Source organism: Danio rerio, chromosome 20 (assembly GCF_052040795.2).
Source record: "Danio rerio strain M-AB ecotype USA chromosome 20, GRCz13ab, whole genome shotgun sequence".
NCBI classification, from domain to species: Eukaryota; Metazoa; Chordata; class Actinopteri; order Cypriniformes; family Danionidae; genus Danio; species Danio rerio.
This window is the reverse complement of record NC_141040.1, coordinates 6,926,179-6,954,046: the sequence shown is the minus strand read 5'-3', so window position 1 is coordinate 6,954,046 and position 27,868 is coordinate 6,926,179. Positions and strand designations below refer to the sequence as shown.

The 27,868-nt window shown below is 40.4% G+C and overlaps 3 protein-coding genes across 6 annotated transcripts in view; 1 reads left to right on the top strand and 2 right to left on the bottom strand.

Moving 5' to 3' along the window:
* igfbp3 (insulin-like growth factor binding protein 3) overlaps positions 1-18,970 on the bottom strand; it is a 29,036-nt gene extending 10,066 nt beyond the window's left edge. For 2 of the 3 annotated variants that reach the window (XR_015517523.1, XR_015517524.1), the window contains exons 1-3: positions 18,413-18,970; positions 2,751-3,031; positions 386-2,581 (exon numbers count right to left, since the gene is read on the bottom strand). Coding sequence is in view for 1 of the 3 variants with exons in the window: in NM_205751.2 (NP_991314.2) it covers positions 2,462-2,581; positions 2,751-3,031; positions 18,413-18,770 (759 nt within the window). In the remaining 2 variants the exon portion in view is untranslated. 3 annotated transcript variants of the gene reach the window in all.
* The window catches only part of dsc2l (desmocollin 2 like), a 1,349,056-nt gene that overhangs the window by 516,181 nt on the left and 805,007 nt on the right, over positions 1-27,868 (top strand). The window lies entirely within an intron of this gene.
* tns3.2 (tensin 3, tandem duplicate 2) overlaps positions 1-27,868 on the bottom strand; it is an 817,627-nt gene that overhangs the window by 568,644 nt on the left and 221,115 nt on the right. The gene's annotated exons all lie outside the window — the stretch shown is intronic.

Sequence of the window (27,868 nt, the reverse complement as noted above, 5' to 3'; positions counted from 1 at the left end):
TATAGAGGCTTCGGTAAAGATGTTTGTATGACTGTTAATTAATATCTAGCCCACTGGAAAATATTTAAAAATCGCATTTTCTGTGTTCGATTTCATCTGCAACAACAATACTGACCTTATATAAAGAAGTGCTTGGACATTAACATCTGAATGCAGAAGTATCTAAAGACCTGAGGAGATTTCTCTGCATGAAAGACTTGTATTTCGAATTAACTTGCTGCTGAATCTCCATTCAAGAGCTCACACTTAGCTGATGATTGATTATAAGCAAGTATGGCATGCTGTCCCGGGAGAGAGCCCTGAGTCCAAAAGGTCCTTGAGCCCTGGGCTCCCTCCTGTTTGCAGGGCGAGAGGGGAGCTTTGAGCTCAGGTAGATCTCGACAACTCCCTCTTGGTAAGAACTGATGACTAAAAATTGAATGCTATGAAGAGGTATGCTGCAGGATGAGAGATTGACTGTAGTGCTAAATTTAGATTGATCAATTCACTCGTGCATGTTTTTGGAATGTGGGAGGAAACCGGAGGACGCGGGGAAAACCCACGCGAACACGGGAAGAACATGCAAACTGCGCACAGAAATGACCCCCAGCCTGTTCAAAGACTAGAACCGGTGACGTTCTTGCTGTGAGGCAACAGTGTTAACCACTGGGCCACCGTGCCGCCCTATGGAGGGAAAGGTGAAGAGGTGAGGTGGAAGGGGGGATTCTTCAAATCGAAGATGCCTGTAGTAAAAAACCCTGGCTCTTTATAGTGGGTTAGGAATGGCCTGATTGGTGAATCATGCATGCCTATGCAGAACCAGCCGTGTTCAATCATAATCACGTGATTGTGATCGAAATTAGTTTATGAATAAACTTCACATATGGAAGGAAATTAAACATGAAAGAAATGTGGATGATTGACAGGCTCTTAACTAAGCAACACAACGATCCGTTAACGAGAAAGTAGTATATCCCAAAGCTTGCATACTCTTTTGTTACACACTCAAATGTATATATTTTCCTTCACATACTTTAAGGGCATAGTATAAGTATGCAAATTGAAACACACTCACAATGGCTGACGCGCACCACTCAAAAATTGTAACTACAAATCGCAACGACGCATAGCACAAGCTCAGTAATAGGTAGCTTGAGTAGCTGTGACAAGTGTGGATGACCCGATGGAGCGAGTGTTTACAAGTGTTGAGTCCAGTGATTAAGCTCCAGCTGGAAATTTTTTTTTGTTCACCTTATGATTAAAGTTGTTGCAAGTCCTTCGGTTCCCGCCGCTGAATGAGCAAGTTTGACCTACTAGCTACTTGTACTTTAAGCTACGTTCAGAAAAAGCAAAACAGCGGTGAAGAAACTAGAACATAAAAACCTACCTTCCAGCTAGTGTGTCGGAAGTGTTACAGAGCAACAAAATCAGCATGCAGAAGTATAAATGCACGGCTACGCCCAAGGCAGGCGCCGTGGGTCACACCAATTACTCGACGCAGAAGTATAAACCAGCCTTGAAGCTGTGGGTGATTGATAGGAAAAAACGATATCTGTGGTCAAAAAAGTTTCTTACAGCTGCCACTATGAATCTGTCTTTAATGATCATGCACACTATTGCAAGTGTTTCCAGAGTTATCCAATCTGAACATATAACATTTTCTCCATTCTGAGAACCCAGCCCTAGAGAACAGCTGGTTTAGCCAGCAAAAAACCTCTGACAAATTGACATCATGATCCTTTAAGGTCACATGTAGCACAAAACTAACCAGTGCACTCCTACAGATACAGACTCCCCCTCTGTTGAGCATAAAGCAGCACCTTAGAAACGTGTGTTTCAGACAGATTATAAATCTCGTCCTTTTTTTGAAACCCTTCCTTCTCTATATGTCCTTTTCATAGTGGCCACAGTGTTGTTGTTAGGCTTTCAGGGTCACTGTGGTATCCGTCAGAGTGGTTTTCCATTTTGAAAAACCAACAAATAATCTGTTTGCCCCAAATTCACCCAAACTCATTAGGGCCATTCAGACAAGGCTCTTTGACTCATGCTCTTAATAGGGGGTTGTGGCTGACTCACAACTTTTCCGAGAATTGCATTTGCCCCCACCAACTACCTTCTCTTGTTCAGACCCACTGATGCACCTCGTCAACTGTAGAAACAACTCATACTTTCAAGAACCAGCATGCACATATAAATAGGCCTCAACCCAAGATATCCCAATACTGTTGTGACAGTTGCCATGACAGTTACTTATCGTTGTGTACCTGTATGGTGGTACAATAATAGCTTGAGAATCTGTGCAGATAACACAAATGCTGAATGCTTGATCCCAGGTAAGGATGGCCTAAAATAGGATCGCTACTTCTCCCTTGAGCAAGGTACTTAGCCACATGGGGGCCCTGTAATTGTTGCAATGTAAGGGACTGTAAATAAAAAGCATCTGCCAAAAAAAAGTCAAAGCGCTTGGGTAAAATGTAATTACCTGTTTTTTCTTGTAGAAACCCTTTTGGTCACAGTTTGGAATGCGGAAGCGTCTTGGGTTCAGCACATTTGTGAACTTTAACTGCTTCATAACACTTTCCATCTCCCGACGACATGGGCCCTGTGCAAACACACAGACAGAGAGAACACAGAATTACCGGAAATCTCAGACTTATGAAGAGTTCAGAGTAGAGAGACACAAACAAGGAGAATGGGAATAGAATGTACTCTACACAATCGCATGCTTTGTCTTAGAAATGTATGCTGGCAGAAATACAGTAAGTGCTTACATATTCATTTTCTCTCTTCGACTCCAGACTAAAGTTGTGAATATCTTGAACGATCCAACCGGAAAATGGTACAACTTTATGGACCTGGCTTTTCTTGACTTGTTCTTTTTGGATCATCTCCAGTTTGTTTGAATGCATCATAGGATCACTGGGTTCTGATGGTGTCCTTGACCCTCCCTGCACATCTCTGGAAATATCTGTCGTGTGATGGACCGTCTCAGCTTCCCCAGTGCCTGCTGTTCTGGTACCATTCTGCTCCTTTCCTTCTGTCTCTGGGTTGTCTGAAGAAAAGTTGATAAAACATGTAAATGGGAATTCACACAGGTGCATCTTATCACATGAAACGAGATATGTCCAGCTGCAGAACCGCAGAACCACACACGTTTCAGGCACACACAATCTAGCACACACGATTTAGGCAAACCATATATGGTAACTAACTAACTCCTTAAGAGCATTATCGGCACCTATTGAATTTCACAGATATGGTTTCCCATTTCAGTCATTATTATTATTTTATCGTAACGATCATTTTAACATCTCTGCTGTTTCTGAACTCAAATTATGTAAATAAAAATAAATGGTTAAAGAAATTTATGACTTTATTCACGTGTCCACATACACAAAGAAAACATAATAGACCGTCTAATTGTAGGATTAAGTGTAATAAACTAATTCAGGATCTTAATAGCCTATTATCATACTTGGTTAAAATCACTTTGTTGCAAAATATAAAAAAAGCAAACAGCAATGTGTCACATTAAAAAGAATTACTATAATTTATCATTTAAACAATATAATATAGTTTTGAGTTGATAATCTTAACTGATTATCTGATTATAAATTACCATCTTTTACCAAACTGTCACAGCTGTTATAATTATTATTATTATTTATTTTTAATTAATTATTAATAGTTAATTTGTTTCTATTGCTAAATTTTGGTTTCAAAACAATTTATTGCTTACTTTAAATTACTACAGTATTAAATGTGGGAAATCATTGACTAAAAAGTTATAAGAAAATTAAGCAAATACACACTATTTAATCGCTTGAGTAAAATATTGATATAGTGTTATGCATTTATTACATGTAAAAATATTTTTATTACAAATAAAATGAATTATTGCCTATAATAACTTGCTATTATTTCCTTCATTATAAATGAATCCATTATATAAATTAAACCCGTCCAATTTAGATTGTTCAGCAAAGCCAGCAAACGAGTACCTGCTAAAATGACTCTGTCCGATGACTGATCATATATGATGACAGATAGAAAACATCAGTTTAGTAGTATATGGCAATCGGAAACAACGCTCCCCATTCATGCGTCTCGATCACAATATTTGTGAAATAAAGTAAAGTGAACACTATTGGTTATTGTGTGCAATGTTTATTAACCATATATATCAAAATATATTGATGACGATGTCCAAAAAGACGTTAATAACATTAACATCCGTCGTAACCATACAGGGCTCAACAATAAGGACTGCCCGGTGGCCCGGGGCCAGCGTGAAAGACACTCGGGACAGTAGACAGGATTGCTACTGGCCCCTATCGGCCAGTAACGATGAGCACGTTTTTTTTTTTTTTTTTTTTTTGTAACCTGGTAACAACCAGTACAGCGAAAAGATGGCAACATGGCGGCAAAATAAACAATGAGGCTAAAAGAAAACGTCTGTTTCTAAAGTCTTAGAAGCAGACAATTACATGGGTACAAAATTAAGAAACTGAAAAATAAATAAATAAATAAATAAAACAGTTGTCAGTTTGGCAAGCCATTTTTATAAAAATTATTTAGAATTGCATTAAAACACCAGCACATTTTTCATACTGCTTTGAGTATTTGCTTCATTTGCATAAAATCTTGAATTTTGCTCATTATACATTTATTAACATATTTAAAATGTTTAAATTCTAGATTCACAGGCATAATTTTGCCACTATTTAAAATATGTCGCGAAGAAATAGCTATTAACTTTTTAGTTTTTTTTGGTGGGGCCAGTGAAAATTTTGGCAGGGCAAGTAAAAATCTCAACCAATGGCCCGATCGGACCCGTATAAAAAAATCCTTAGCGTTGAACCCTGCCATATATGGTTTGCCAAGATTGTGTGTGCCAGATTGTGTGTGCCTAAAACGTGTGTGGTTCTGCGGGTCTGCAGCTGGATATTATTGCATGAAACAGAATACCACAAAGGGACAATGTTCAGCTGAATTTTCCTTCAACCTGCTCCAACACAAATACTGATTTATACTTCTGCATCAAGGGCATGAATATGCTCCGGCCAGCCTGCACACGGTCACATAGCCCTCGCCATAGCTGAAGCTGACGTTGATGCACACCACTCAAAATATGTAACTACACGTCGTAACTAGACCCGTAGCGCAAGCTCTGTGATTGGTCGACATATTGTGATTGGTCGACATATTTGACATATTAATTGTCCAGTTTCATCTGGAATGTGTCTCAGACCACCTCCTGATGTGTTCGAGCGATCAGAGGTATATTTGTCTCGATTGCATTTCGGAGGGCACCTGTCCATTTCAAAATCAGCTGATCAGAAAAAACACATCAAGTGAGCAGGTGTAAGCAGCCCCATAGAGTCATTCACTCATGATGTCAATTTGTAGGTCAGTTCAGATGGCTATTTTGTCAACAGTTTCCACGGAGTGTGGGAGGAAATTTGTCCAAAAATTCATATTTTTTAAGCTATGACTGTATAATTTATGTTGCAGAACAAAATGTGAAAGTGACTTTAAGAGCGTTTACCACACACATAAATCAAGAAAAGTATTATAAAAATGTTTTAAAATTCCCGAGGGAATCCATGGCTAGAAAATGCTAATTATATTCCAGGTTTTGAGGCTACAGAACTAACATGCATTTTCTAGCATTCCCCTGCTGAAAAATCCAGCTTAAACCAGCCTAGGCTGGTTGGCTGGTTTTAGCTGGTAGACCAGCCTGGTTTTAGAGGGGTTTTGGCCACTTCCAGGCTGGTTTCCAGCCATATCCAGCCTGGTCTTAGCTGGTCAGGCTGGGAGATGACCAGCTAAAACCAGCTTGACCAGCCTAGCCAAGCTGGGAGTCCAGCCAAAACCAGCTATATCCAGCTTAAACCAGACTGTTCAAGCTGGTTTTAGCTGGATTTGGCTGGTCATTTTCCAGCCTGACCAGCTAAGACCAGGCTGGAAATGGCTGGAAACCAGCCTGGAAATGGCCAAAACCCCTCTAAAACCAGCCTGGTCGACCAGCTAAAACCAGCCAACCAGCCTAGGCTGGTTTAAGCTGAATTTTTCAGCAGGGTCTTCAAAGTCAAATGTTCTTCAATTTTTTTTTTTTTCTTCAAACATTCAAAGATGAAGTGTAAAGGTTCATATGAGACAGAGAAATGCAACAGAAGAGAAAGATATATAGAAAGGGGGGATGGGGAAGTGAAGGAGTGAGTGTATTTATAGAGCCCCAAGTTACAATCGTTAAGGGCGGAGGATAGACCACCTGACCCGAAACCCAGAAACCAAATACGGCTAGAGGATTGCGCCGCATTTGCCTGCGTTCACTAACATGGTACGGTAGGATGATCTAACCAACAAACATCACATGCTTTGCTATCTGTGCCCAGCTGAAGCTTTGCTGTGGGTGCTCACAAAGTCTACTCAATGCAAATGTGGTTTAAAAGTCATTTTCTCCAATTCCACACCATTCCTCAACTGCCGAACCTTATACTTATCCTACTAAATAACATTAGAGATGTATTATTAGAGGATTTGATTCAACATCCCAATTTCACTTAATTATTATTTACTCTTAACTACTACACCCATCAGAAGGAAAGTTCACTTACACTCTGTCATTATCTGCTCGTTCTCATGTCATTTAAAACTAGTCTGTTGTTGTTGTTTTTTGGTTTTGTTTTTATTGCTTTATTTTATTTTTTTTACCCTCACACAAAAGAAATTACTGCAAAAAATGTTCAGGCTACTGTTCTGATCACTAAGCTATTTTTGGCAGCTAAGCTATTTTTGCCAGCTTTTAGCTTAGCTTGCTACATTTATGTACCCAAGTTGTACACACTACTTTAAGCATGGCACCAATTATAACCCTTTAATGAAAAAAATAACAGCTTGGACATTCCAAGATCAGGGGTGTCAAACTCAATTGCTGGAGGGCCGAAGCCCTGCACAGTTTAGTTCCAACCCTGCTCTAACACACTTACCTGTAGGTTTCAAACAAGCCTGAAGGACTCAATTAGTTTGGTCAGGTGTGTTTACTTAGGGTTGGAACCAAACTGTGCAGAGCTGCGGCCCTTTTGGAACTGAGTTTGACACCTGTGTTCTAGATAATATGCATTTTTTTTAGCAATGATACATTCCCTTTAATACTGACCAACTGACTAAGTATGTGCACTTGTGTGTCACTTTGATTAAAGAGAAAACCTGGTAGTAGGGTAAATGAATAAAGCTAGCCAACAGACATCTTCGTCAGTATTTTGTATGTAATTTTGATCAGCCATTTATTGTTAACAAAATCTGAGCATTTGGGACATGAGGTCCCAAATTGCATGGTAACTGCAAAGTGGTTGACCAAGAGTGCATGTGTCAGCTTCAACAAATGCCTGGCGAAACTGCTGGGTGAAGATGAATTATGGCATTGTTTAAACATGCTGTCCTCTTGGGGTTTTACAGCCCTTGTCTGTTGAATAAATATTCAGTCTCTGGCCGTACAAAACAAAGCAGAGCTCTCGCAGGAATGAGAGACTAATAAACAGCTGGAGCTGAAGAGAAAGAGATATTTAGAAAGAAAGACAAACAATATGGGCCATTAAATATAGAATGTGAGAGAGAAAGAGGCTGTAAAAGAGGGCGGTGGGGCAGAATTGGTAGATAAAGGTCCACTGAACATGTCAGACAGAAACATCTGAATATTGTGAATGTAACCTCTCAGGTATTTAAACTCAGATTGGGATTCAAAGTGGTGATTTCAGCATGGGAGGCCAGTATATCCAACGCAATCTCACGGCAATTCGTAACTTTTTGATTTAGTGGCTAATTCGTTTGAATTCGTACAATCTAATACCTACAGTTTAGTACGATTAGCTAATCACCCAATGACGGTTGGGGTTAGGGGTGGGGTTAGGTGCCACGCCTCCATTTTAAAATTGTACGTTTTCATACGACTGAACTTGTATGAATTCGTACAATTTAGCCACTAAACTGAAAAAACGTAAAATACTTAAGTTTCCTCGTGAGATCAGGCTGGTATACCAGCCATGATACCAAAATTTATTGTGATTAACAATATTATTGTCATTTTAAGACCATTTCATGACACCAGACTATTTATATATAACGCCAGTGTAACTAGGGAGGCAATGATTATCGGTTTTGGTTGTACGATTATAGTCTCAGGATGGGAAGAATCATGGTTATCTTGATTATTATGAATTCATTAATTTCAAAACACTACTAGTTAAGTAAATCACATGAAAACTCCTTATTTTTTATATGTTTTTATTGCTGCTTAGTAACCAAATAATACAGCTCAAAATAATAGTAAAAAAACAAACAATAGTCCCTTTCTTTTTCAACCTAAAAATAAGTGAAAAAAAGCTTTTGGCATTTGAACATAAGTAAGAATTTTACAAATAACAGAAATCAATAAATCAAAAAATAAAAATGAGAACAAATTAAGAAATAGCATTTGACTAATGTAAAGCAACATTTAAACTGAGGCACAATCCCAATTCTACCCCTTAGCCCTTCCCTTTACCCCTACCCCTTGTCTTGTGCATGCCTGTGAAGGGGTAGTGGTGTCCCAATTCTCTTTAGCTTGAAGGCGTAGGGCTAAGGGCAAGGGGTATACACCCCTTCAAACAAAGATTTTTCAGGACCACACTCGAAACCAAGGGGTAAGAAAATTTCAAAGAATACACCAGTCACAGCTGCACCCGGAAGTAAAGAGATCCACAAATTAGTTTTTTTTGTCATTATTACGAATTTTTACAACAAACAAACACATGTTTTAATATATTCATAATTGTGTTCATGGTTTACCATCATAGTTTAAAAAAAAAAAAAAAAAAACGCTACAATAAAAACCGCTAAATTTCATGATTTATAATCCATAATAATAACTTCTGTATAGTAGTGCCACAACATTCTGACACTCTATGACACTGGAATACCCAGTCAGAAAAGTCTAGTGGCTGCCAATGGGCTTTAACCGTATCTGCTATAATGTTATTGTTGTTTTTGGTGTGTTTACATGGATGAATATGGCCACTGTGTAAATGCACAGTACTGTTACAATCTTACTGCCACATTAGATCATTATGATAACATAATATGTCTTCAGTGATTTCCAGAAGATAATTACCAAAAAATAAAGTAACTAGAATAACTACAGCAGTCGCAATCGTATGATCTCATATGAATAATCAGATTGCGAGGACATCTGATGACTTGTGCAGGTGCTGTAGTGCTGTCCCAATTCTTAGGGGTAAATTTTGAAGCCCTTCCCGTTATCCCTCGGTTGTAAGGGCCTAGGGGAAGGGTTAGGGGTACAAAAATAGAATTGGGACTGAGCTTAAGTTTTTCCCTTTTAGGAGAACAAATGTAGTCAAAGGAAACACGTTTTCAAACTCAAAAATTCAATAATGTATAATATTCAAAAGACCATTTTCAATTCACCGTATTTCAGTTCAAAAAATTCGCTTCAATAAATTCAGTGAATCAAATTTAGCTGTTTGACATTGACCATATTAAATGCTACTTTTGTGCTGTTATTAGCTTTTTTCCTCACTTAATTACTGGTTTAAACATCTTAAATTGGTCCACCTGCTAGTGAAAAAGCAGCTGGAGATCGTCAATCTGCAATCTATTCCTTTTCCTGCAGTTTGAATTTTTGGAAGCAAATTTTTGAACTGAAATAAAATTACGCTGCGCATTTTTCACCGGGATTGAATATTTTGTGAGTGAAATCTGGAAATTAAATAAGAATTATTGTCTATATTGCTTAGTGAGCGCCTTCTTTCGGATAAGACGTTAAACCGAGGTCCTGACTCTCTTTGGTCATTAAAAATCCCAGGATGTCCTTCAAAAAAAAAGAGTAGGGGCTTAACCCTGGCATCCTAGCCAAATCTGCCCACTGGCCTCTGTCCATCATGGCCTCCTTATCATCCCCATATCATAATTGGCTTATCACTCTGTCTCTCCTCCGCCAATCAGCTGGTGTGTGGTGTGTGCGGTCTGGCGCAAAACGGCTGCCGTTGAGTCACTTTGTGGATGCTGCACACTGGTGGTGGATGAGGAGATTCCCCCCTATGTGTAAAGCACTTTGAGTGCCCAGAAAAAGCGCTATATAAATATAAGGAATAATTATTTCTATACTGTAAATATTATAGTATTTATATTTCCTTAGTTGCTGAATGCTACAGTATATCAAAGTTTTAACTATAGATTTTACTGATAAATTCTAAAGCATATTTACAGTCTATACAGTAAACATTCATTAATTCGTTTTCCTTCGGCTTGGTCCCTTTATTTTTCAGGGGTCGCCACAGCGGAATGAACCGCCAACTTATACATAAGTTTTACACAGCGGATACCCTTCCAGCTACAACCCAGTTCTGGAAAACATTCATACACACTCATTCGCATGGATACACTACGGGCAATTTAGTTTGTTGAATTCACCAATACCGCATGTCTTTGGATTGTGGGGGATACCGGAGCACCCGGAGAAAACCCATGCGAACACAGGGAGAACATGCAAACTTCACACAGAAATGTCAACTGACCCAGCCAGGACCCGAACCAGCAACCTTCTTGCTTGCAGTGTAATATAATATACATTATATATATTTATAGAAATCTTCAGTTCACTTTTGGGTCATTTCTTTATATTATTAACAGGTACCCCAGCAACTGTAGAATTACCATAATTGATTAACATACTTTACTATAGTACGATTAAAAAGTATTATCAGTATTTACATACTTTGTGAGGCAGGATTCTTCTGTGTGTTTAATGGCTGCATATATTTGAGTCAGTGGCAGCGCTACACTGTGGCTGAGGATGGCTATAGCCTTGTAGGGTGGCCACTATCCCATTTATCCAGCCTAATTAAAGGGAACATGAATTGCCATTCAGTCACAATTCATTTTCGATTAACTTGCAGTCAGAAAAACTGTGATTTGGCAAAATCACGCTGAATTAACTCACAAGTGAAGCTCTCTCCGCCCACGCAATCTCCCCAGATAGCACGTGTTATTAGTTTGTGTGTGTATGGAGATTGAGCCTGAGCCCTGCCTCCAACAGAGCAGACAAAAAGACACTGGCAGCGTGATCGACGAATAGATTTATGACACAAAATTCTTTTAGGGAAAAAGATACTATTTTTTGTAAGGTTATTTTTTGTTTGTTAGTTTTAAGAATGTCTATTAGCTAGTATACTTAAAAGCAGTAACAAAATTGGTGTTTAGAAAGTATAAAACTGAAAAAAACCTCTATAGCTTGTAGTTTGTCACTTCTGCCTAAATCGATCAACATTTTTTTCACGTCACCTCATCCTTAAGCTTCTCATCAAATCTTGACCAATCAAATTCTCTCTAGTATCTGACATGCTCCACCCCCTTTATGACACTTCTTATTTTCTTTTCATTTGATGCGTTTGAGCTCAAACACTTTCACTAGCTACTCTACACACATTCAGACCTTTCTGAAAAGTTACCGGCAATTTTCCGGAAAGGGATCATGTGTGAACAGGCCCTTTTTGAAAATACAGGTAAATTCGTTTCGGCAATTTTACGGAAAGAGACGTTGTAACATTTTCAGTAATTTGCCGGAATGCTGCTCTGTGTGAACGCAGAAGAAAAATTCCCAGTCAGAGCGCGTTCACACTTATGCCGAGTTCAGACTAGTCGTGTCACGGATGTTTTCACACTGCATGACTATCTGGGCTAGCGATCCGTCTGTGGTTTGTTTACACTGCAAAGATGTATCGGCGACAGGGTGGTTCACACTGCATGACTTTAAAATAAAAAGAATCACCGAAACTACGTTTCACAAGCAAACACACGTGAGAAGACATGGAAACAATGCAAGGTCACATTAGAGCTGCACGATTGTGGCTAAAATGAGAATCGCGATTTTTTTGCCTAAAATAAAAATCACGATTTTCTCACTATTCTGTAGATATAAAATAAAGGTTAATATGAGTGGGCTATTATTATTTTTTTTATTCTCTAACATGTGGTAAAAGAGCAATAGGCTTTGTGTAGGTCTCCTGTTGGATTAAAATGCTAAATTTTGTATAGACTTGGAATGGTGGACTTGAACAGACTTTAGATTTGTCCTCGTCATTAATGCTGATGATAATTCTGATGTTGAATTATTGTTTGAGACATATGCTTACAATCTGTCATTTTCTGCTTAAATTCGGTCACTGATGTGATTTTCGTGAAAACAGAAGACTGGGTGGGTATTTTTGCATTTCGGCAGGTTTTGAATACTTTTTTGGTTGGAATCAGTCAGCTACATCTGGCAAAAATGTATGCATTTTCGGTTTTATTTTCACTGCTAAGAGCGGTTCACTTCCCGCGTGGCTCTCAAACGATCACTCTGTGCCACAAACTGAATGCCATTTACAACTTTATTACCTGTTATACACAGCCTATGCAGGTTCTGTTCACTAAAGTAGACTTCATTCAGAGGCGTGTGCGCCCGCCCGCCCTCTCTGTGGCAACAGCTGATGGTCAGCTCACTTCACGTGTGATTTTGCGGTCGCAAATACATTACATAAAGACAGAAATGACATTTTTGGGGTAAATTATATCATATAAATACAGCATGTGACTCTTTCAACACCATTTGGAGGTGTCCACGCTGCTGATCAATGTATGTAAAACAATGTGAAGACTTGTGCGGCCACCATTGCTTCTCTCCTGAACTTGAAAATATGATTGACAGAATTTTAGAAATGCTGGATTAAGATCGTATAGAGGGTTGAATCAAGATCGCAATCTTTTTACGATTAATTTTGCAGCTCTAGGTCACGTAATATACATCTTGTTATTAACTACATAATGAGAAAGACGCCTTTGGTGGGCTAGAAAATGTTGCTCACCTGGCTTTGAAGGGAGCAATTTCTCCTAAACTTTTTTTAATTCTTCGACCCGGTTGTGCGTATTGCTTAGATGACACATCAAACAGACACAGGTGCTCCTGGCAAATGCCCAGTAGTTTTTTTCTCAATTTCTTGGGTCCAAATAAACTGAAAAGGTGCGCATTTAACTTCTCCTCAAGCCTCCCGCTGGCTTACAGGTACCCACAGTAGTAAATACTGCTCTCTCATTGGCTGTAGGTGATCGCAGATGTTATTTTTAATCAGACCTCATTTGACATGGCATAATTTGAATCACCAACAGCTCCATATATTTAGCATGTCATATATCTCATAGGTATCAGCGACTCATTGGCGATTCTTACAGATCGAGTCTATGATAGTTCATACTGTGTGATTGTCACTCAAATGCACGAGCACCGATTTGCCTAGATCGGCAGTTTCTCAAAAACTTTTCGCCAAGTCAAAATTGGCGCTAAAATCATGCAGTCTGAACTCGGCATTAGAGCGTGCTGATGTGACACGTCTACTCCAGCCAGTGAGAACATTCAGACGTATTCACATCCACGCTGCTTATGAAAAAAGAGCCTTTAATATTTTTTTCCAGACACACTTAGCTGCTAGTTGTTAGTCAGATAACATTTCTATGTTCCTTCTTAATGGCAACTGTGATTATCTATAAAATGCTTTATATAAACCTCTGTTTGTTTACCTTCAAGCTCTGCTTCAGTCGCTTGACGCCTGTGCATGTGAAGGAGTGCTCCGGTGACACACATATGTAGGCTAAATCTCGACATGCGAAAATGTTCCTCCAGATTTTTTCATCAAAGTTGTTTACAATACTTATCCATTCACAGAATTTGAAATGTTGTCAAATGTGTAAACATTTAGCTGCGGTTCGCGCTTCTGCCTTTGGAGCTCTCTGGAACAAAGCAGCTGCATGAACACTAAAGCTTTAAATAAAAGTGAAACCATCAACAAAGGCCAGACCCACTTCTATGTTTACAAATACTAGTGCAACGGTTTAGGGGTCATTTCTTGTTAATGATAACAGAATTTATCGTTATTTTGGGATGGTTGAGTGAATGGTCTTTTATTCTTTATATTTACTGGTATCACTGCGTGAAAGGGGCTTATGTCTCACCCTCTCTTCATTTTTCAGTTGAGATGATGTTAAACATCAAATAAAAAAATGCCCATTTTAATGCATTTCACAGGACCTTTAAAAAAAAAACGGTTGCAAATTAAGTCAATATATTGACTATCGCAAGAGGTCTATTGCAAAGAGGCCGCTGCACTAACATCGACACAAAAGACTGCAAAAACTACCATCTGTCATTAGTGTAGCTCAAACTCCGACAACTCTCAGTAGCTGGTCTCTGCTACAGCTATCCCCCTAACACTCACTCTTGTCCGGGTCACGGCACCAATTTAATCTCCCTGGTCCTACTCAACTCACCCCAAGAAGGAATCTGAACCAGAAATGGGAGGCATGGTAGATGGGTGCATTAAAATGTAGGCTAAATACCTCAGCCTATAGCATACTACACCTCTTAAGATGCGGGGAGTGAGGTTCACCAATACAGTTCTTAATAACTCTCCCCTGTTGCATTAGAAATGTAGAGATAGCATCTTGAGTTCAGCAGAGAGGAAGCGTAAAGTGAAAACAGATTTAGTCTGTGAGTGTATGTGAGTAAGTGCGCACTTGTGGCGCACCAAACACTCCTCTGTAGCCATGGAAGCTGCAGTCCAAACCAGAATTAAGCTATGCCTTTATTGACAATGACATAACAACAACAACAACAACAACAGAGTCAACAATAACAGCAGCTTCTGCAATGTAACAACTCGAATAAGGTAAGTAATTGCAATGACCTCTAACAACAGTGTGGCTAATAGCATGTGCAACATGTTGCAGCCTGTTTTCCTTGTATAACAGGCCTTACCTCTTGCATAAACAAATCCCAGGCAGAGTAAGAGAATGGAAGGCCATCTAATTCAGGAACATGGAAAACATCAATATTTAACCCTAGTGTAAACTTTTAGAACTTTTTACCACTTTTCCCAGCACCCAGTGACCCATTTTGAATCAGTCAACATGACGTATTTGTTCAATACCAAATGAGAAAATAATTTAGCATTATGGTAAAGCAGGCAGAATGTAAATGAGGGGGTAAAAAGATGCAGAGTTCTTTCTTGAAAGTGAATGCAACTGCAGCAGGTGAATTTCATGGCTGAGGCTACAAACCAAACCGAATCCGCCTCTTCTGAGAAACGCACACAATTAAGCATATAACTGCACACGCACAAACAAAGCCATAACTCATACCCTCATGATCTTTCATTCCTCTTGCTTTGCCACCGCTCCCACCCAGAATCAAGCTGGGCCACACTGCTACCAGCCCAATCAGGCCCTGCAAAAATATCATAATTCATGTGTGGCGGAGCCATGGGGTGGAGCCACGCACACCATGGCAATGGAGCCTGCTTTCTGGTTGGCCAGAGTGTGTAATTACCATAAAGTGTGGTATGATGGGAAAGGAGAACTGAAAAGCAGCATGGGCTCAAATGAAAGGGCAGCAGAGGGAGAAAACATGAGGTAAGGCACTACTGTAAAACAGCTGGCGCCCCCAAACTGCTTTTTAAAAGTGACTCTGAATCCTAACAATAGCCTTTGTGTGTGTGACAATGTCATGGTTGATTGCTTCAACACACCACTGCGGCTCTCTCAAATAACTAGAGAGGGTAAAAACAAATTCATTCTGGTTGCTTGACGTCAGTTATATCCGAGAACGCCACTTATTTTGGTTGTGTGGGACTGCAGCCTTCCCTTTCTCAAGGAATTCACTTGAATGGATCGGTTTTCTTGCAGCAAGGTGATGTCTCTATTTATGCATTGGAAGAGATCCACAATAAAAGCTTTAGCACGAGCAGACTTAGTCTGAAATGCTGAAAACTGAAAGGAACTTTGCCCAAGATATGCTATTTTTCTTGAGTCGTGATGCTCTCAATGGAGAGCTCAGGAGTCCCAGAGCCAGTAAACAGCTATAGAGCATCATTCACAAAACTGTGAATCTGCGCTCTTCTGCAGGGACTATATATAAACGAATGTGGCATTCTTAACGATTGGGTTGGAGAAGCCAAATTTTAGTGCACACACACAGATACACAGAGCTGTTTCTCTCTCCATCTCTGGTTCTCTCTTTCACATACACCACACATTAAACAGCATAGAGAGACTGCTGTAGTGCTAAACCTTGAGAACAACGGCAGTAGTGTGGGGCCGTCTCATGGTGGCTGGACTTCACGACGACTGCATGTTGCTGGAGGTCGCTGCGTCATACTGGTGTTCTGAAACTCTGACCTACCTGCTCAGAATGACCTACGAGTAACGACTCAAATTATTCTCCTCAGGATCTATTGGGATCTATTAAAAACGGGAACAATGCGCTGTCATGCAGAAAATACTACACATTGAGATTTCAACATGGGTTGCATGTTTTGTTTGTCTATGTTAAATTGACAACCCTAAATCGTTCTGCATAGTGTAGTCTTAGATGTACATGATTTTTTTTAAAGTGAAGAAGTCTATTTGGAAATGATTGTGTCTATAGAATAGATTAGTGGTTCTCAAACTTTTTTCATCAAGTACCATCTCAGAAAAATATTCTCTCTCCAAGTACCACCAAAATGAGAAAATGAGCAGTATTTAAATACAGTAGCGTAGTAGGCATAGTAAAGCAGCTACAACTCTGCACAGTTAAAAAATGTGGCAGATTACCTCAGAAATATAGGCTATTTGTCATATATGGCATATTATATACATAATTTTTGAAATATATCTAGCATGTACATGACATATTTCATTCCTCCGTGTACCACTAGAAGGAAATCCGCGTACCACTAGTGGTACACGTACCACAGTTTGAGAACCACTGGAATATATGTATAGTTGTGGCATGAGTGCAAGGAAGCTGTAGTTTAGCTGCTGCATATTATGGGATGTAAAGGAAGCCCTACACACCCCTAGAGCATATTAATGTTATGCACATTTAATTAAACTCACACAACTGTGTAACAGTGATGAAAAGGTATATTGGGATGTTACAGGATGCCTTCGTACATTGGAAAACTTTGGTGCAATTGCATTGTTAATGTGACTTATTAAAGGAAGTGTACTAGGCAAGATTCCGACGGTATGATAACCTTGGATAGAAATATCACGATATTGTGATTACTGCTCTAAAATATGTTATTTTTGCATGTCTTGGATTAAAATCATCAACTTTGTGTCTTTTTCCCCTATTAAACACAATATGATTTACTTTAAGAAACATTTAAAGTATTTTGGAGCAGTAAACATGGCAGGCTTAATAATTAAGATAAGTCTTTGATGCCATAAACACATATTTCTTTACAACTGAAAAAGGCATCTTGGAACTCTTTCTTATCTTTGGATTTAAAGCACTCTACAGCATGCTGGATGTTGGTTTAGAAGCGATTTGTTTCTCGAATGTTTGGGCTGATCAGCAGCTTTTGGTGTACAGGGTCCTTTTCTGATGGAGATACTGCTGCCCTAAACAACTAAATAAAATTCTCATAAAAAAAAAAAAACACAACAACTTACATATACCTTGAACCACCTTGAAACTGGATATAGTCCCGTGCCTAGTGTGAACACTGCAATCCGAACCCTGGTGCACACCAAACAAGTTGACTAAGACCAATGGAAAGTTGTTTTTCAGATAACGAATGCAGCACAAAGCAAATAAATCTAAATGAACCGAGAACATGGAATAATATTACAAGATGAAACATAAACAGAACACATAACACAACACAGTTTTGTTATGGATGTCTGGTATGCTATGTCACAAAATTCTTGTTTTGTTTTTGTGTGTGTGTTGAGTGTGTGAGTACAAATGACAGTGAACCAGGACTAATTGTATTATTCTGGAACAAATCACCAAGAGAATCAATCTACAAGTTTCAACACAAGACACTCACAGGCTGTGAAGTGAAGATAAGGGGTTAAGTGGACCACGCTAAAAAATGCTTAATTAAGATAGTTTGGTGTTCTTACCTTACAGTCTGACAAAGCAGATCATCAGGTATCCAAAATACTAGCCTGACCAATGTATGTGTTTGCAGCACAAATATTTACAAAATTTTGAAATCAAACCAAAAGTCTGCAATTTAGTAGACATGCGCCTAAATTAACGTTCGCGAAGTAATCGCCTTCGTCGTAAGTGGTAACCATAGCAACAGTTTTAGGCTGCCCAAGTGCGTTCCATTCGGATCTGTGTCGACTGATAAGTCCTGTCATCGTTTATCATTGTGTCAGGCGTATAAAGTTGAACATATGTCAATACAAAAGTTTGTTTACAAAGTATTACGTCGTTTGTGCGCAGACAGATACAGACATACAATCTGACTGCCTTAAAGTAATTCAATAAATAGCACTGCGCATGTAGTAGGCTACCTTGAAGTAATGAGGGCTGTACAGTATTAACAAACAAATCGTTCGCGCTTACCGTGTCCGTGAGATGGACTGCCGCTTTGCTTTTTGTCCGGTGCTTTCGCACACACGCCCCGTCCCTCCAGCAGAGCCTGCAGAGGTTTGCTCTCCCCGGGGCGATGTTGACAGCTCAGCCCGGTACCGCAGCGCCCCGTGTACACTCCGCACGCCTGGCCCTCGGTCAGCGGACAAGTCAAGCAGCACCCGCAACCGGGCTCCTTCACCGGCTCGTCGCAATCCCAGGGCAGCGGTTTGCACAGCACCATCGCCCCGTCGTCGCATGGCTCGCAGCGGACCACAGGGCTGACGCTTTCAGCCAGCCGCGCGAATGCTGCGAGGAGCGCGGTCAGGCAGAGCGCACACAGTCCCGTCATGGAGCCGAAGGGCTGAACACGCGCACACTTAAAGATGCGTGGAAAAACCGGTGCGTCAGATCACCTCACCTGGATCTATGATTACACTTAAGCCTGAGCTGTCAACATATGCTGCAGGAAAGTAGCGAGGCTTTGAGTTGCGCTGCTGTCACGTCGGTTTGACTAGACTGTGAACTACGCGGCTGGGTCTCTCCATCTGTAAGTGAGTTTAAGTGGAACTTCAGGTTTTATACAGGCAGGAAAAGCACGCGGGCTGTAAGTCACTCCCCCCCGGTATGAATTATGTAGTCACCGGTCTTAAGGGACCGCGCGCATCCCTAATGAAATCTGAACAGCATTTTAGACAGATGGGTTAATACAGATATGTTGCGCACGCTATTAGATCCGTCATAATATGGTCATTTACAGGCATTTGAAAAGTTTTTAAAAACACACCTGTTTACATCGCAAAGGAAATGTAAATTAATTATAACATTTTTTTTTTGCATTAAAAACTATTTATGAAATACTAAGCTATCTTTTTTTTGCTAAAGAGTATATGATGCATGCATATTGATAAATGCAATTCTTAATTTATCAACAATTCTTCAGAACACCAAGTTTTCAGTATCTATGTGTAACGTGCAAATATAATTTTTAAGTGTGAAAGTGTTCATTTTAAGTGTAGGAGTCACTATAAAGACAGAAAAACAACGATCCTAAGGTATGATGACACTTAGCTCGTCTAGCCTTGACTTACACAGTGTCAAATGCATTAAGACAACATATTAAGACAGAAACTACATATACTGAATAAGTAAAAAAAAAAAAAAAAAGAATAAAATTAAACTTCATCATGTCCTTTTTGGGTTCATTCTGTGGATGTCTTACTATTGGTCTCACTCTGCTTGTTTGGTGCACATCAGGATTCAGCAGCATTCACACATTTAACACCCCAACAAGAATTTAACACTATGCTAGAGCACAGCAGTTGTGCATCAGCATAAGTTTACTGTTGAACAATAAATCCAGAGTTCAAACCTGCTTAAAACTTCAAACCTGTTCAAACTTATATGTAACTGTGTTTACTTTTTAAAAAATGATGGGCTCCATATAGCATTTATTATATGCACATACAGTATGTCACTTTAAGCTGCTCTTGTACAAGTTTAAATCCAAAACTATAGATATGTTTTTGATTTGTTTAGTATTTCTACACATAAATATGTGGCCACACACTATAAATGCACACAAAATACATTTGGATACATACAGTATAGGACCTGTCCATGTCCAGGGTCTGCACTTTCTTTCTCCAATAGGTAAAAACAAATAAAAATTCTTCATTCATTAATTTTCTTTTCCACCTAGTCCCTTTACTAATCAGAGGTCGCCACAGCGGAATGAACAATATAATGTAATATATTATAAATATAATATATATTAAATATAATAGGACTTTTACGAAGAAAACAGACAATTTTATTCTTAAAACTTTAACAGTTAAGTAATTAGACATGGGAAATGGAATGTGCAAAAATATATCCTAAACAAACATTTAAATAATAATAATGATAATAATAATAATAAAAATATTGAATGTTACCAAAAACGTGAAACGTAACAAAAACAAGAACTAAAATCTAAATGTTTAAAAAGTCATTTTAGACATTTAAAGTCACACAGAGGCCATATCTGCTACAAGATCTAATTTTAATTGATTAATTAATGCTTGTTTAATTGTTATCCAACATAAAAAAAATACCACAGTAGTTTAAAGTAAACATTTTTACCTGTGCTAAAGTCAAGTATTATACTGTAAATATTATAGTATTTACATCTTTTTAATTGCTGAATGCTACAGCATATCATAGTTTTAACTATAGTTTTAACTAATAATACTAAAGTAAACTTACAGTCTCCAGCATTTGTTTTACGCTGCGAATGCTCGTTCCAGCTCCAACCAAATAAAAATGCCCTCTACTAATTTGATGCAGATACCTTTACTTTTCGCTCACAAATGTTCTAAAATGGTTGTTGTTGCCTGTTCTTGCCTATTAATCAGTTCTTGCCAGGTTATTGTTGTCTCCTATGTTTCACTTGCCAAATGTGAAACAACAGCCCCGTTCGGTGTTGACACCTTGTGGACAAATTAAGTAGTTCAAAAACCATTCAAAGCACGTAAACCAGGGGTGTCCAAACTCGGTCCTGGAGGGCCGGTGTCCTGCAATGTTTAGCTCCAACTTCCTCCAACACACCTGCCTAGAAGTCTAGTACACCTAGAAAAAGCTTGATTAGCTGTTTCAGATGTGTTTAATTGGGGTTGGAACTAAAATATGCAGGACACCTGCCCTCCAGCACCGAGTTTGGACACCACTGACATAAGCAAACTGCTTATACATTGTGCCAGCTGCTTGTAAATTGCCCAAGTTGACCAAATTTCTTTACATTCACTACTTTCGGACCCTTGTGCATGCATAAAAACCGAATAATACCTTTCGGCTTTAAAGTTAAACTCTGAAATAGAAGCTAATTTATTTCTACCAAAACATGGCCTTATAACTAAAATCTTTCCCAGGTCCTTTGTGTACTGAAACATGTAGTTAAACCAGTACTTACAGCAACTATTGAAGTATTTAATCCTTAACAAAGCTTCTGCCTCATGTGGAACTTTTTTTCTCAATCTATTTGTGAGAGTAGCTGCTTTTTTGGCATGTTTGTACCACAGAAACTGGGAAAACTTGTTGTCTGTTCAAGTTTTAGGAACAACAAATAATAAGTTGGCTTCTAGTTTATCATTTGCTATCAGAAGTGGCTTAAATGAAATGCAAAGGCCTCTAGATTATGCCTATTTTACCTAAATAAGATATGATCATGCCTTGGTTTTTAATTATTTAATTAGGACAGTAAGGTCTGACTTTGCTTAGACAAAAGTAGTGTTAGACTTTGCTTAAACAAAAGAATATAAAGTCATGGCAGTGGAAAAGAAGTGGAAAAAGAATTAATATTGTGTATGACTCACATAAGCTTGGATGACTGCATCCAAACATCTCTGCAATGACTAACTTCTTAATAAAGTCAACTAGAATGGCAAAGAAAGCATTCTTGCAGGACTCCCAGAGTTCATCAAGGTTCTTTGGATTCATCTCCAACGCCTCCTCCTTTATGTTACCCCCAGACATGCTCAATAATGTTTATGTCTGGTGACTGGGCTGGCCGATCCTCGAACACCCTGACCTTCTATGCCAGGGGTGTCAAACTCAATTCCTGGAGGGCCGAAGCCCTGCACAGTTTAGTTCCAACCCTGCTCCAACACACTTACCTGTAGGTTTCAAACAAGCCTGAAGGACTCAATTAGTTTGATCAGGTGTGTTTAATTAGAGTTGGAGCTAAACTGGGCAGAGCTGGGGCCCTTTTGGTACTAAGTTTGACATCTGTGTTCTATGCTTTCAGGAATTTTGATGTGGAGGCTGAAGTTTGAGAAGTAGCGCTATCCTGCTGAAGTATTTGCCCTCTCCTGTGGTTTGCAATGTAATGGGCTGCACACATGTCTTGAAACCTCTGCAGATCTCTCACATGCCCCCATACTGAATGTAACCCTAAACCATGATTTTTCCTTCACCAAACTTGACCGATTTCTGTGAGAATCTTAGGTCCATGCGGGTTACTGTAGATCTTCTGCAGTATTTGTGATGATTGGGATGCAGTTGAACAGATGATTAATAAGGAAAATCTACCTTCTGCTACTTTTCCAAATGCTCAACTAGAAGTCAAGTTATCAATTGTTGCTTCTACAACTGGGATCAATGACAAGACTTGTGTCAGGTAATGTAGATCTAGGAACATCATTCCCCTGGTGAGCTCCTTCAACCTCCCTGCTGCAAAAACCCAATGGTATTTAAAGTATGTGCACCCTTAATAGTGAATAAGGTTATAAATGTACTGCTTTTTTCCCAATCCAAACATGGATATAAAAAAAAGATGTAAAAAAAACAGCCATTTTGACCCATTTATGACTACGAGAGGAAGTCTCTGTGCACTGCAGAATAATGTGGAAAATGCACTTTGGGTGGTCAGGCATTAGTGGTCTCATGACACCTGCTGTACCACGATCAGTTTATTCATCCATACAGAACCTTCACTGACCATTTGCTACCTTTTACCATCCATCCATTCATCCAGCACTGTCATTAGTGGGGAAGAACAACTAGGAAACCTGACCCCCTTCTCTATTCATTGGGCATGTCGACCTGAGAATTTCGGAGATGGGCCTGCATCCGTCCATCCCTTTTTCTCATTTTCGGTCTATCTCTCCTTCTCGCTGGGTGGTAAGAGATGATTAGAGTGTGGGTTGGATGTTGGATTGTGCTGCTTCAGCGCTGGACACCCCTCCTGCCTCTGCTCTGTAATAACACAAAGTCTGCACAGGCTGTACAGCTCAGTGGCTCCAGCTTTGGGAAAATAAAGGCCTACAGGCCTGCCTGCAGACCCCAGTGTTGAGACTGGCCCACTGAAAACAAGCAGAGGGGGTAAGGAAATACCCCCCGGCGCACACAACCCCACTAACAGCAGCCTCGACTACTAAGATTGGTTTTCGTTTTCTTTCCTATTTCTTCCTTGGTCTCCCGCTCTTGATTCCTCATTGTCTGTTTTTCTGTGAATTTCTTTTCAGGATTGCGCACATCAGAGCTCTCCTCTGGTTTCCCCGAGCATTACGGGAATGCAATGCTCCAGTGTTTCCGCACAGAGGAACAGTGCATTGGAAAGAGACCGAAAATCAGACTGAGCAATCTGATAAGACAGCGATTGATTGCCATGCGTGAAAACGGGTTACCGAGCTAGATCGTATCAACATTTTCTTATCAGTGCAAGCCAATATAGTCATCCGAATTTAGAAGCACCGCTGTGTGCGAGTCTATGTGTTTATTTCTGTGAATATTATCGCAGCTGGCTGAATGTTTATTGAAAACGTTGCATCGCTCTAATAAACGGCTGCCAAACTGCGCGCCTACATTTAGTCTTAATAATCTAAATCTCGCACTCTCTATTGGAGTGTCAGCACATCTCAAACACTCTCATTCACATTCCTCTGGCTGATCTCAGAGGTGGACGGTAAATCATTAATTGTCCTTCCTGCTCTGCAGTGTGTCACGTATGGCAGCCTTCACTGTGACACTCATTTAATACTGGGTTTCATCAGCGGTTTCTGGAGGGGGACGTAGGGAATGATAGAAGGGGGTGGAGAAATTGATTTATTTGTTTCATTCCTCCAAGGGAGTTTTATAGAAAACAGCACATCCCTGATGGCACTGCCACTCCATATTATGGATCTGTCTGGTCACACACAAAATATGCATTAATGCTCTAAACACAAGCACACACCAACACACACACACACTGCATGATTTAGGGCTGTCATGGAGGCTTTCTGTCACACTAAACATACTGGCTCACATATTTGTGTGTCAGGCTGTGTCTTGCAAGCATATGTGCGTTCTCACCAGGGCTTTAAATTTGCTCTAATTAAGAAACGTTTATAGATGCGTGGGTACACTGCGTCCATAAGAATCATGTTTATGTTTCTGTCATGCATGTTTTCAGTGCGAAACAGTCAGTACACAAATTTTCTGCATTTTTTCCTATTTTAGGAGAACATGTCATTCTAATACAGGGATTCTGCAGGTTTCAGTCAAATTTAAGTCTTTTATAGACACTTTTAAGACTATTATGAATGAAATTTTAGACTTGTACAGGACTAAACACTAGTGATTATTTCTAATGGCCCGGTTGGGCCAATGGATTCTTTTTGCTTGCTACTAAATGTAATTATTTCTTAGCAACATACTTTAATGTGTCAAAAACAAGAAAACTCTAGTTGTATACACTTTTTTAACATAATATTTATTTTTGACAAAAAATGACAAGTTTAATATTGTTAAAGGTTTACGAAACCCTCAAGTACTTTTTTGAGATTTTAAAAGATTTGTGTGTGTTGAGCATCAGTTAAGACAATAGCTCCTTTCACACATGGCCGGAGCAAGCTGAACTGCCGCTCTAGGCAGAGGACGATCACGCCGCCTTCAACCCCAATGTGAAAACGAAAGTGACCGGTTATAAAAATGAAGTGAGGTGTTGCGGACCTCTATTCTGCCGCCCTGTGCGCTGATATAACTGAGGACGCGCGGGTGCTGAGGGAGGGAGGGAGGTGTCGCCGACGCTGCCCTCTCTATTCTGCCGCCCTGTGCGCTGATATAACTGAGGACGCGCGGGTGCTGAGGGAGGGAGGGAGGTGTCGCCGACGCTGCCCTCTCTATTCTGCCGCCCTGTGCGCTGATATAACTGAGGACGCGTGGGTGCTGAGGGAGGGAGGGAGGGAGGTGTCACCGACGCTGCCCTCTCTATTCTGCCGCCCTATGCGCTGATATAACTGAGGACGCGCGGGTGCTGAGGGAGGGAGGGAGGTGTCGCCGACGCTGCCCTCTCTATTCTGCCGCCCTGTGCGCTGATATAACTGAGGACGCGCGGGTGCTGAGGGAGGGAGGGAGGTGTCGCCGACGCTGCCCTCTCTATTCTGCCGCCCTGTGCGCTGATATAACTGAGGACGCGCGGGTGCTGAGGGAGGGAGGGAGGTGTCGCCGACGCTGCCCTCTCTATTCTGCCGCCCTGTGCGCTGATATAACTGAGGACGCGCGGGTGCAAGCTGGAACTAGCAAACAACAATTGTGTCACACCTTGCGCCACATTGCGCCGGGTGTAAGATAGGGCCCAGAGTGTCACGTGATCCTTCAATAAAGACATTCATATGTTTTTAAAGAATCTTGAAAAGTAAAATGTACCACTGTTTCCTCTAAGCGTGAAGCTGATTTTTTTTCCAACATTTATAATAATAATAACCATTAGGTCATGAGAGGGCTGTGGTCGAGGGCCTGTCATAAGGGTACATCAATTAATGCATTATTAACATCTGTGTCTTTGCACTGATTGGGGAGCAAAAACAATAAGACTGGGACAGAAACACACCAGCTGAGAGAGAGATCAGCTCATGGAATCATCCTCTGCACCAGCTGAGTTGGCAATGCATGATGAGGCAATCATTCCTGAATCTCTTTGAGAAAGTGACAGAGGTTTGTGGCTGGCTAGGGGACCAGTGGTCGTTAAGAGTTATTCCCCTACTGTCTCAGAAAGTCCAGATTGCTTTTCAACATTGACCTGTCCAAAGCCTCCCGTTCTTCGTTCACTTGAACTGTTCTGTTCTCCAGAAGTGAAGTTTATTTATAAACTAATTTCGAGAGGATCACGTGCTTATGATATATCACGGCCAGTCCCGTATTTGCTAATCACTATCTTCCAATCATATGAGCCCTAAGCTACTATAAATAACGACAGTGTTCAGTTAATGTTATCTTCGTTTGGAAGAAACCCCCCTCCTCCCCTGTTCTCCTCCTTTACCTCTGATAGGGCGGCACGGCGGCCTAGTGGTTAGCACTGTGAGCCCCACAGCAAGAACACTGCCGGCCCTGGTCCCATAGGGCCGGTGGCAGTTTCTGTGAGGAGTTTGTATGTTCTCCCTGTGTCTGCGTGGGTTTTCCTTGGGTTCTCCGGTTTCCTCTCACCATCCAAAGACATTCAACACATATAACAATCAAGCATTTGTCTAACCCCTCTGTTCCCTTAGCTACCGCAGTCGGAGAGTTCTGAGATCCACCGAGCTCAAGCTCCCCTCTCGCTCTGCCAATGGGAGGATCAAGGGATCCTTGAGCCCGGGGCTCTCTCCCGGGACAGCATGCCAAACAAGCTTTTATAAATCATCAGCTAAGTGTGAACTCTTGAAACCTGTTGTGTCTAAAGTAGCTCAGGGATTGCTGCCACAGATGGCTTGCCACAGGTGATATTGGATGTTCCTTTGACAAAAAAATGGAGGAACAGGTATAATGACATTGGCCAAGATAGTGGAGGTCTACTTTTTTGGAACGTTTTAGGGCAGTGGTCACCAAACTTGTTCCTGGAGGGCCGGTGTCCTGCAGATTTTAGCTCCAACCCTAATCAAACACACCTGAACGAGCTAATCAAGGTCTTACTAGGTATACTTGAAACATCCAGGCAGGTGTGTTGAGGCACCCTAAGCTAAACCCTGCAGGGACACCGGCCCTCCAGGACCGAGATTGGTGACCCCTGTTTTAGGGTCAGCAAATCTGCACAAACCAGTGCAGCCTTCTTTCTCTTTACCCTCTCCTTGTCCACATTTTCCAGGTCAAGACTACAGGGATCCTCAAGGTATATAGGAGGCTTCTGATATCTTAGTCTTCTTGCACTTTCATCCCTCTCATTTTTATTCCAAGGGCTAGGTGGTGTAACATCAGAGAGGTCTGGACGGGTAGATTGGGTCATTGGTCTGCAATTCTTGCAGTTTCTGCAGTTGGTCATGACAGGCTACACCAAATTCAAGTAAATCAGTGAACTTCATGCTAATGGCCGTAATTATCCAATTTCATGGCAAAAGCATAGTGTAGACGTGGCAATTAGATATTTAAAAATCTGCTGATCCTGGCTCTTAAATGCCAGATAAATTTTTGGTGGCGTTTTGTGTGCGGATGTATCTTGAAACAAAAAGATGAATGGTAGGAATGTGTCCTCTCAGCTGAGGGAAGCCATACTGGGCTTGTCCCCAATTGCATCAGTGAAATCGAGAAATGAGTCAGCTTTCTCTATTGCAAGGTCTTGCTTTGGAGCCAGCGTACAAATGCATTTAAGCAGGTCCAAGTGATCAGTGGGGCAAACCCTTCGGCCAGATTGACCACTAATCTACCCCATTTTGTAATTATTAAAGGTAAGGTGTATCGAGTGACCCAAGATGCTCAGACAAAGCTAGAAACAACCCAATTTTTAGTAAGTTGCAGAAAATGCTTTCCTAGAACACTTAGACACTTAGGTCAAGCAGCAACAATAAATCATTTAATGCCCTGATTTGTTTGGCAAATCAGGCAGATGGTGCGAGGCATGCCATAAATGCCAACCCGTGGCCTCCCTAAAAGCACCTGTGTGCCCTTTACCATTACTAGAAAACCTCTTTGTGAGAACTGGTATGTTCCTCCTCATGCAACTAGAAAAAACACAAGAGA